The sequence below is a fragment of the Micropterus dolomieu genome, linkage group LG21 (assembly GCF_021292245.1).
Source record: "Micropterus dolomieu isolate WLL.071019.BEF.003 ecotype Adirondacks linkage group LG21, ASM2129224v1, whole genome shotgun sequence".
NCBI lineage: Eukaryota > Metazoa > Chordata > Actinopteri > Centrarchiformes > Centrarchidae > Micropterus > Micropterus dolomieu.
This window is the reverse complement of record NC_060170.1, coordinates 12,080,077-12,091,492: the sequence shown is the minus strand read 5'-3', so window position 1 is coordinate 12,091,492 and position 11,416 is coordinate 12,080,077. Positions and strand designations below refer to the sequence as shown.

The 11,416-nt window shown below is 39.8% G+C and overlaps 1 protein-coding gene across 1 annotated transcript in view; it reads left to right on the top strand.

The window, feature by feature from the left end:
• The window catches only part of scarf2 (scavenger receptor class F, member 2), a 21,362-nt gene extending 9,978 nt beyond the window's left edge, over positions 1–11,384 (top strand). Inside the window, exons 10-11 of the mRNA XM_046034031.1 lie at positions 6,384–6,539; positions 7,576–11,384. Of these exons, the coding sequence (XP_045889987.1) occupies positions 6,384–6,539; positions 7,576–8,810 (1,391 nt within the window). The 3' untranslated portion in view covers positions 8,811–11,384. The remainder of the gene's footprint in view (positions 1–6,383; positions 6,540–7,575) is intronic.
• Positions 11,385–11,416: the final 32 nt, after the last annotated feature.

Here is an 11,416-nt window from a genome sequence, read left to right as displayed (position 1 = left end):
CAGCTGTTACAAATCAATTGTTGAGGCAACACCATCTTTTAATATTATTGTTACAAAGCTAGCCATCACATTAATAAAGATTATAAAACCCTCTTCTCTTCGTCATTTTAATGTACTTAAATGTACACTAAATTTTTATACTTAGCTAAAGGTCTCTAGTGATTTGTTGAAACTGGCATTCAGTTTTGCTGCACCAATGTGGCACACCCAGATTTCCCTGCATCTTGTCTTTCAGAGCCCAACCAGCGGATGGGTGTGATTGCGGCTGGAACCCTGGTCTCCTTTTTACTGATTGTCCTTCTCTCACTGCTGTGCTGCTGCTGCCTCTGTCGACACAAAGACGACCACAAGTGAGTGATAGATAGGTGTCGTCACCTCCGTGGTCCATGATGGGGGCTCGAGTTCCTAGCCGGAAGCTTGCCCTGGTTATGAAAATAGAGGAACATATTTTCTTTTTACTGTCTCTCCCATATACCAGGTTGTTGAATCGGTAAATGCATATAAATTGTATTTTAAGTACTTTTATATATTGACATTACAGTGTGCGTAGCAATGTGAGCAGCCCGTGAGCCCGCAAAAGAGGCACGGGGCCAGGTTTAATATGCCTCTTTTGAATGATTCATTTGGATTTCCATGGCGTCATCCCTTTTCAATCCTAACCAAGACAACTCTACCAACAGCAAAAAAGCCAAGCGGATCCTGTGTGGACGATTCAGCCGAATCAGCACTAAACTTCCCCGTATTCCACTGAGGCGACAGAAACTGCCCAAAGTAGTTGGTAAGCCCCAAAACTCTGTCTCATATCCTACCGCAGTGCTGCCAGAAGCTGCTGTATTTTATGTAATCATCCTCTCTGGTGCTTGTACAACACGATCTGCTAAACTTGCATCTCTCTTAGCTGCATTAATAGCCAATGCATAATTGAATGTACTGTAATGATATTCAGCTTTTGACATACAATGGAGGTGTTGCAGAATATGAAAACTATGGTTTCACTTTCAGTGCTTTTAAATGTATTCAGCTCAACACACACAGCAGAGAGAATGACAGCAACGAATGGCAGTCAGAGTGGACATTTTCTTTCAGTGGTACCTTAGTCTGCCTCTTAGATGATGAATAGGGTTGAAAAGTGTATGGTGGCTGCCAGGCGAGTGTGGGGTTTCATTTGAAAGGAATGCACTGGTTTTAGAGCCCCTTATTATTCTTGGCACCTTCAAATGCCATGTGTTCATATTATTACAACCCTAAACTGGAGCTTTTTTCTTCCCTTTTTCTTTACTCGTTTCCATCGTCTTCTTCCTCAAGAAAATTTGTCTTGGGCTGAGGAGAAGGTTGTGTTATAAAAAGAAGGCCAGTGGTTGTCAGGGGGCCCTGGTGGTGCTGAGTGACGCGCTATCAAAGGCTGCACTGTTTGGGTGGACGCTGCAGCTCTGCTGCTCCATGCAGAGGTCTCATGGTCTGTGACAGATCTGTCTGTGACCCCAGGCGTTTTTTTTTAGTAGACAGAGGAGATATGCTGATCTTTAAACCCCACCACACGTCTGTTTTTGTTCAGCGTTCAAAAACAGTTTTAATGGTTTAAAAATACAATTATCTGAATTCCTCCAAGAGATATTCTTCATTGAGTACAGTTACAGGGTAAATGTATTGCCATGTACAGCATATAAGAATAGCAATACTTTTTCAAGATATGGAAATATTCTTCTTACTGTACATACCTACTGTATATAGAAGCCTATTTATGCAAGTGGTTTTAATTACTAATTGAAGTAGCAGATTAATAATGTTTATCTAGGGGTGGCATTTGTAGTAGTATTAAAGCAACTGGTACATTAGTCCACTGACAGAAAGTTAATGCACAACAATTTTCTTAATCAATATATTGTTAAAAGCAAAAGCAGCATATTTGACAAGATGGGACCAGGAAATGTTTCATTGTAAATTGAATCTTTGGCCTGCTGGTCTGACAAAACACGCCATGGGTTTGGGCTCTGGCAACTTGTGATGGGAATCTATTCTCTAATCCGATGTTCACTGATTAAATGATTGATTGGTTGAATATATATGTGTGTGTAAATATATATATACAGTATATACACAGTACATGTATATTCAAAGTCTTGCACAGCAGATTTCAAACTTTGCCTCAGCTATTTGCTTCATCATTACAAAACACTGTAATTTAATTATTTAAAAGAACTCCACTGTAGTCAGTGTGCTGTGGAAGTAGGTAAAACACCTTTTTTTCCATGTCTGAGCAAAATGTGTCTCCTCAGTTAACCAGCTTAATTTTTAAGCAATAATCTGTCTCTATTATGCCTTGGTCAAAATGCAACACTGTGACACACAAGTTTGTCATCATAGTTTGTGGACATCATGTTAGTCAAATGCCTTTTCAAACAAATAATCAATTCCACATTTTTATGATAAGATACTGTGATGTGTTCACACTGCAAGCAAAAAAACAATAATCTATTTTTAGGCTGTTAGTCAAGACTTCAACATTTTTAGATAACAAATAAGACTACCATCACCAATCAAATTCAAGAACAGACCTCAATACCCAGTCAAAAAACGATTTAACTATTATGTGTCTCTCTTGTCCGTCCTGGTGTGTCCTATCCAAATTGTTGCCACTCTGCCTTTTCTTGGGCTACAGACGCGTGGTCTGCCAACATTTAGGGCTTTTGGGGCTACGCAGTCCTGCACACACACATTCCAGAGGGGGCCCTCTGGAAGTGGTCAAATTTAGCCCAATCCGTGTCAGAACTGTGATTTATCCACACCAGGGTCAGCAGCAACAGATTAGAAAGGAACAGGGGGTTAGCAGGAAATGAAGACAACATAAACTCCTCTGTTAGCATGGTTAGCCTCAGAGAAATAGCTACATGAACACAGTGTCACATATTCTCCTCTTGGCAAAAGTAAGGCTATTTGTTTGTAGTTTGGCATTCCATTCTAAGCAGATTTACTCCACACCCTACAGATACACGTCTGTCAGGCATTCCTTGCATCCTCTGTGTCCAAATGCTTCCCCATGGGTGAGGGCTGAGAGCAGCGCCACCTGCTTTTTTCATCTTTATTTATCCTGGGAAAGTTGGCTCAGAGTGCAAATGTTTCAACCTCACATTCCTGCAGTTTGAGCTGCCTGAGGAAAACTTTCTCACACCCTGAAGTCACTCTTAAGCGCATTAATTACGATGAAACAAAGGGGAAAATGGCTGTTTTAGTGAGAACAAACTTGCATCTATTACATTTGTGTTACACTTGGTTATTAGGCTCCAAGCTGGCCATGTTGGATGTCGGTCAGTGTACTGTATTTGTTTTAGACTCTGTAACCCTGACACAGGCTATTTAACATATTGTTTTTTTGTATTATTGGCAAATGATAATTTCCACAGCTGGACCAGGCATTTGAACCGGCAACCTTCTTATTCCAGCCCAGCTCTCTAGCCTTTGGAGTACCTCTGCCTCAGGTCTGGTAATGCATCCCCCCACTGAGCAACTGTGGTGGTGGAGCTCTGCAGCTGGGATGTGTCAATAATGCCCTGTTGTGTGTTGGCCTTCATGTTGGGAGGGATCACAGTGGCGTCCAGTCTGCAGAACAGTCTGCCCCACTAGACCCACAGTCTGGAGGGAGCAGCTTTCAAGGGCAGCAGTTGTTCATCACTGCATACAAGTAATGTCGCAAAATACCCATGTGTTAGCCTGTTGACGAACTTAACTGAAGTCTTTGCATGGGTTAGCTGCAATACATTCCACAGTCAGTCAAGAGTATCTGCCAATCTGCCTGCTGCTGCAGAGTAAGGACCCTGCACAGGGGCAGAAGTGAGAAGACAGACCCTGTCTTGTTCATTTATGTATTCCTTTCATTGGATTTGGGCAAATTATGTTTTGTGAAACTTCTGGATAAATATTTTGCTGGGTTCTGTATACAGTATATATTGTTATTAATCTATCACATCCACACAAAGCTGATTTATTTTTTTACAGTTAATCCAATCAGAAAAGTAGTACCATGTTAGATTTTTAAGTCATTTTTGAATCCACAAAAGTCCAACATTAGCTGCACATATACAGAGCAGGTTTGTATTATTCTGGTAAACAGGATATCTTTAAATAATCACATAAATGGGTGCCCTTGGATGGAAGTCCCCTCTTGAAACTCTTGTTATTCTTGGTCTTTTTTCCCCCTTTTACACACATCTGTGCCTTCTTATTGTAGACATGTTGCACCTGTGTTGACATTATCCACCATATGAGTGACACAAACACATTAGACTACGCAAACCCAAACTTGTAGTTCAGAGGAATAATAACTTGTTTTAGATAAATGTAAGAAAATCTTGTTAAGGAACAATGGTTTTAGATCAGTGTAGCAATAAAGATTAACGTAATGAATCTTATTTCTTAGCATGTCAGCAAGAATTTAAAACAGATCTTCTAACTCACATAGCATCATACAGTTAAAATATATAATTTGGAAAACTGGATACAACTCAGCAGCCTCAAAGAAAAAAAACAAATCAGGATCCTTGAAAATTGCTTTGTACAAACACACAAAACATTTATATGGCACAGACACACACCCTCTATGACCCACTTCAGATCTGACCATGACAAAATCTGGTTGTTGTTTGAGAAAATGTTGAAAGCAGTTGAAAGCAAGAAAGGCACAACAGAAAGTCACATGGTGTGAGGCAGATGGATGGACACGGGAAGTAAGACAATAAACATCAGGCAGGTTTATGATGAAAAATAAACCCAACAAGTTTAGTTTACATGGTGAGAGGAACCTCTAAAAAGATAAAAGTGCGTGCATATCAGATACTAACAAGGGGAGATGCAGTAAGACTTTAAACAAAGCTGAGTGACATAGGCTTCCCATACCCTGATATTACAGACGAAATACAAAGTAAATGCAGTTTTTCATCTGATAGTGCTTCTACTAAGTCACCAAGTCTGCAAAGATCCAGTCGTAGATCTCTTTAAGTAGTTCATCTTTTTAGTTACAGTCAAACAACAAACAGCTAAAGAGCTAGGATTTGTTCCTGGCCAGTGTCCTGGCTGCAATTAGGGGATTTTTTCCACGGGGGGATTTATCTGAGGTCTAAACAAACGGATGGACCCATGTGTCATCGGGCATGTAAACAGAGCATCTGATGTGGTCGGTCATGTCGCGTTAACGCCCAGTACAGTTTAGCCCAAAACTGCACTGTTCGCACCAGATGGGAAGATCAACCACAAGTATCCCTCAGAAACCACAGCTGTCCTGAGACTGGAGGGTCAACAGAATGCTACAGTGTCTGAAGGGGAGGAAGGGAGAGAAACACGACTCGACCTACATATAACTGAGGGAGAGGATTCAGTGGAAGATGATACTGATATGAATACTTAATTAGTATATCATACTGTACCATGCTGTTGTAATGACAGATTCTCAATTATTACAGCTCCATGAATTGTAAAGGAATAGTTCACATTTTGGGCAATATTCTTATCGTGTACAGGCTGGCTGGTGAGCAGACTGCCTGTTTCTACTTGTTTATACTAAGCTAGGTTAAGCATGTCTTTATTGGCTTCATACTTAATAAGTTGAGATTGGTATTAATCTTCTCATCTCACTCTCAGAAAGAGATGCATATTTCCCAAAATACTGAGCCATTGCTTTAAAGAAAATTATATATATTTTAAGCCTTTTTGTTTTATTTTCATTATCATTTGGTTAATTGAATTAGAGTGGATACTTTAGCATCTCGTAGATTGAGAAAATAACAATATATAATAGCTAATATACTACTCAATTGTTTATTCATTTATAAATGAAAAAATGACTTAGTACATTACTATCTACACATTATAGCTTTATGCGGTAATATTTTAAAAGGGTGACTGTATCTCTTGCTTCCCCTTACAACAGCACAGGCAGTTTTTGTCAACAAGGAGCTGCTGTCCTACTAAGTACAATGCCGGTAGTCTTGGGTTGATTTTGGTCTTGTATGCTGTTTCCTTTTAACCTGCTAGGAATAAAATTCCGTCAAAATCTAATCAAATACTGAGCAGCTGTAATATATGTAAAAAAATTATCATTCACTTCATCATTCATCATTCACATCTTTCAATAATGTCCAAACCTTTCTTAACAAAAACAAACAAAAATAACAATAAAACACAGTTTTCCACTGACTCCCTTAAAGGTAGGGTATGTGAGTCTAATCCAATACACATCTTTTGTCAAATTCAGAGAATTTCTCCTCATAATCCAACACTTTCTACAACTGCAGCAGTTGTGAGAGTGAGTGGGAACAGACTGTTGTTCTTGTAACACAGTACAATACCCTCTGGCTGACCTTTTGGCTTCTGCGTTTGTTTTCTGTTCTCAGTGGCCCACCATGACCCAGAGAACACCTTCAACTGCAGCTTCATCGAGCCCCCTTCAGTGGCCGAGCAGCCTTCCCCCTCCTCCTGGTCGTCCCAGGAGTCTTTCTCTTCCTTTGAGAGCGGAGACGAGGGGCCAGTTTACTGTGTGCCCCATGAAGGTGAGTCATCATAAGGATAAATAAACAGTTTAGTTATCTGGAATGACATGCATAAATCCATAATTTGTCTTTGGCATGCACAGGAGCATTGCTTGTATGTGTTTCTGAAGAAGTTAAGATCCCCAGTGTGACCATGCAGTGACTCACCCACTTCTGTAAATCTAATTAGGGAGATGGTGTCTTTATCATACTAGGTCCAGGTTTTCCGTCAAGAACAAGGAAAGTATGAACAGGAAATGGAATGGTCAAGTCCACACATGACACAAATCCAAACAGTGACTAACTCCTTGAAGTTTGGTGGAAAACACCCAATTCTATCAGTTTCTATTCTTGAAGTCTGACAGTCCAAGTCAGGCTTTGTTTTGGGGGAATTGGTTTTTTTTTTGTGTTCTGTGATTGGTGGATTTTTAGTGCTTCCTCAGTAGTTGTGGTTTAGTTCTCATTCTCCACATAAATGGTTCAAGGGCTTTGAAACAATTGATTTTGAGCCTTGAGCACAGAATAATCACTGTAAACATCATGAAAGGGTTTTGAATTAGAGTTCCACCGATAGGATCTGTTGCTTTGGTGCTGCTCCACTCTCAAGTATGTGTATACAAATTAGAGAATAAAGTGGTACAGATATCTTTAAATGACATGTTTATTAGTTCTTCTCTGGTGGGAAGAAAAGAACGTCTCCTTATAATGACAAGATGTTACAGATTTAAAAGATATTTAGTATGTGTATGTTTACACTAAATTTTAAATAGACTTGTATTGTAAAGTAAATTTCATTTATATACTCAAAATCACAAGTAACTTAGTTGCCCCAAAGGGCTTTACGACATAGCATACAACCCTCCATCCTCCACACTGAGAAAAAACAAAACACAAAATTAAACATTGTACTTTTTTTTAATTAATATACAGCACTCTCATACAGCACCCACAGTGGCCACAAGTGGTAATTACAGGAAAATATTAAAGTAAAATCTTCTTTAATTTTGAATATTAGATAGATAATCCTTGACTAATACTGTCTTTCAATGATCCACAGAATCTGTGAACGAAAGCAAAGAGAAACACAGCCTCAGCCCGGCAGCAGAGAGGTCAGAAGCTATCCCTAATGAAGAGGATGCAGGGGAGTACACCTCCCTGAAAGACACCAGTGTCACAAAGCCAGATGGCAGCGAACAGCCCCTTCTCAAGTCCTCTGACAGTGAAGGCTCCACCAGTGGCTCTGAGTCCACTACTGCGGCCCTCTACGCCCGCATTGCCCGCCTATCCAAGCAGTCCAAGGAGGACGATATCAGCGGCAAGGATGGGGATAGCACCCCTATACCAGAGGCTAAGCGCAATGGAAAGCCACCACCTTCACCTGGCAAGCCCAAACCTCGCCCACCAGACCCGTCTACTAAGCCCAAAGTATCATGGATACATGGAAATACTACAGGCTCTCCCCAGTCAGAGCAGCAGGGACAGGGGGGGATGAAGGTGCTTGCAGTGCCAAAGGAGAAGAAGAGGAGCTCCAGTGATGGCTCAGCCAAGAGTGAGGAACGGCAGAAAATGAAGGAGAAGAGCCGTGAGCAACCGAAGAAAGAGGGAAAGGGGGCAGACATAAATGGTTCGCCCAGCAAACACAAACCACTGCGAGGTAAGAAGTCTGGGGACGAGCACAGCAGTCCCAGTCACATGGAGCATATCAATGGTGTGGTTCAGAATGCCCTCAAGAAGATAAGTAACTTCCACAGCTCCTCATCTGAGAAGAAGAGTGCTGACAGTCCAAAGGAGACCCCCAAGGAGCCACCCAAGAGCCCCAAGGTTATTCACCCGCATATGAACTCTGAGGCTGCCACACTCCTGGCTGCTCAGCTCAAGGAGAAAACCCAAAGCATCAACAGGAATGAGGGAACAGGTCTGACGAAGACCAATGGTCTCTCCACACCCAAGGGAAACAGAGAGAAGCCAACACCTCCACAGAAAGCCAAGAGGACCCCCTCCAGTGGATTGAATCAGCAGGGCTCCACCAAGCCCCTGTTGCCCACCTCAAGCAGCCTCCAGAAGATGGTGGCACCGGTCACCACCGACCTTGGGACCCCTGAAGCCAAGAGCCCGGAGAAGCAGGACTTGAACGGCTCTAGGGCAGGGGATCCAATGTTGGATTCTACACCAAAGAAGACTCCGATAAAAAAGCCACCCAGGAAGAAAGGCAAGGAGGGTACTTTGGATACATCGGAAAGTAAAATACCCCAGCAAAAGACAGCGATTATGCCACCCCAGGTAGTGAAATAAATGTTTTTAAAGACAAATGGCCAAAGTTTGTGATGGATATCAAAGAGACTAAAATGGATTTGTCCAAAGAGGAATTTTATATTTTTTCTGTGTGAGTATGTTGTGACTCCAGGACCAGTCAAGAGTGAGAAAGGCCTTTAAATTGAGAGCGCAGTTGAATCGTATTGGTGAGTTGTATTATAATGACCTCTATACAACATTGTATTTCATTTCAAGAATCCTTTTTTGTGTAACAACTATGTATCAATCTCACACCACAACCTGTGGATCAGCTGGACACTGAAAACAGTGCTGCACACTCATAATCCACAGTTCATTCATCTCTATTCCTCTGCAGTATGTCCACCACTATATTTATATATGGATTACATTTGAGATTGAGTAACTGTAATTTGACATGCAGGTATCGAAAAAATAGCTATTTTTATGGACACTCTCCACGGGTACTGAAGGTACTGAAAATAACAAGAAAATTAGATCCTCTAAGGATTGCAAGCTATTTTTTGTTTTGTTTTGTTTTGGACCAACATGCACAAAAACAGTTCTACCTTAAGTCACCCTAAATTAGAAATAATCCTCATTCTTGATGTCAAAGCTGTTCTTTGCAGATAAGGGTCTACTTAATTATTATCAATTAAGAGTCACATTTAAAAGTTTCAGTGTGACTTGTTAGAGAACGTTGTCTTTAGCAGAGAAAGCACCTTTTTATGTTCCTTCTCTATTTTGCTACCAGAGAAACTTCCAGGTTGATTTACTATGTTATTAGGATTACTTCTCTTTAATCAGCTAAATTCAATACCTCCAAAGTACACAAGTTATGCTACAATGAAGACTGAATTGTCTTCTGTGCTCATGAGTCACCTTCAATTCCTGACTGAGCTTTAGCTTTGGTTTCAAAGCTATTCTCTACAGAAATGTTACATTTTTGGATTAAACATTTTTGCTCTCTTTTGTCCAACTATGTCAGACACGGTTTGTTGAAACCCAAACAAGAGCTTTGATCTTTCTGCAAAAAGGGCTGTTTTAAACCTTTTTCATACTTCTGTTAACACCAAATCACCAGAATGTGTTCTTACTGTACATTTTATTCAGTCAGCTTAACCACTAAACCAAAAATAAAATCCTAAGCTATGCCATGTCCTCACTTATGTCATGCTTATAAATCACTTTAAACTCACTCACTTTCTCTGTAATACATCAACATCTGCAGTTTCCCTTTGCTGTATTTAAGAAAACATACTGCAGGACAAATCCTCCATGTAGATCAGATGCAATAGATAGTTCCGTTAAAGTAATAAATATTAGTATCATTTTCCCCAGATGAGACTACAGAAAGAGACTGCCATGTGCTCTTTTGGTTTAGTTGAGAAACTAGGTCAATATCGCCATCGCCTATTCTCATTTCTGAATTTGTTTATGCCATTGGGGTATTGTGTGAAAAAAACTGTTAAAGATGTTTTGTCCCTTAAGTATCATATTATTTTAAGCTAGTAGATTCATGCTGAAGTAATACTGTGCTTTAATTTCATTGTTTTAAGGTAAGATTGTAAGGCTAAATGGTACCGTGCCTCAAGTGTTAAAATGTGCCTCAACTGTGGATCAGTTTAAGCAAAAGAAGCTTTGTTTGCCTAAATGTTGTTGCCAACTTTTTCAAGTGTTGATCATGAAATAAGTAAACCAAAAAAGGTGGTGGGGTGGTATACTAAAACTGGACAAATTCAGCTTGTCAAGAGGAAAAATCTTTTAATTCCAGTTATTGGTGGATAGCTTTTTTGAAAGTAGCACTCAAAATAAGAGCTATGTACAAAGGATGATAGGTATGCATGCAGCAAGTTAACATGCCATGGTTAAAATGGTATGTTTTGAGCTGAAGAATATCTTCATTCACAGCTAATTTGAAAAATTGTCTTGGTTTTATGTATTTTTTATCAAGGTACAACACATTTCTCTGGTTATTTTTTCAACATTTTCTACTTGTATACATTGTGTACTTTTTATTATCTTTGTAAGCTGTGCTTATATGACCTTTGTAGTTTTCCTTGGTGTCAATGAACTGGCTTTCATGTTTTATTTGCTTTTTTTGTATGTTGCTTATTTTTGGCTCCGAAGCAAAACTACAGTATGATTACTTTACTCCTGTAAAGTTTACATTGGCTTTGTAATTGTTCTCTGTTGATGTTATTGTTTGTGTAACACTTAACTGCATGACGCAGAGTGTAATTATATGGCATTAATAGCTGCACAGGAAACATGTAACCTTCTCCCCCCAATTGTTATTATTGTCTCCCATAAAAAAATAACTCATACAGAAAGGATTGTACAATACTACTATGATACCACTGTTGAAACAATTTCATATACTTAAAACCATAGCATTGTGTAATTATGAAGTGGCAATTTTTATCTGACTGGCCCTGCCTGTTTTTATAGGCTTACAGTGCATTTTTGTAAAGAAGGGCCTGAAAAGCTGCAAAACATTACCAACTGTAAGGTATATTTTGTCTTTTGTGGTTTGTTTTTACCATCTTTGATTTGCATTTGTGTATGGACATTAAATTGGTGTTTCCTCATTTACTTCTTTGGAATAAAAAAGCAATACATGTAGC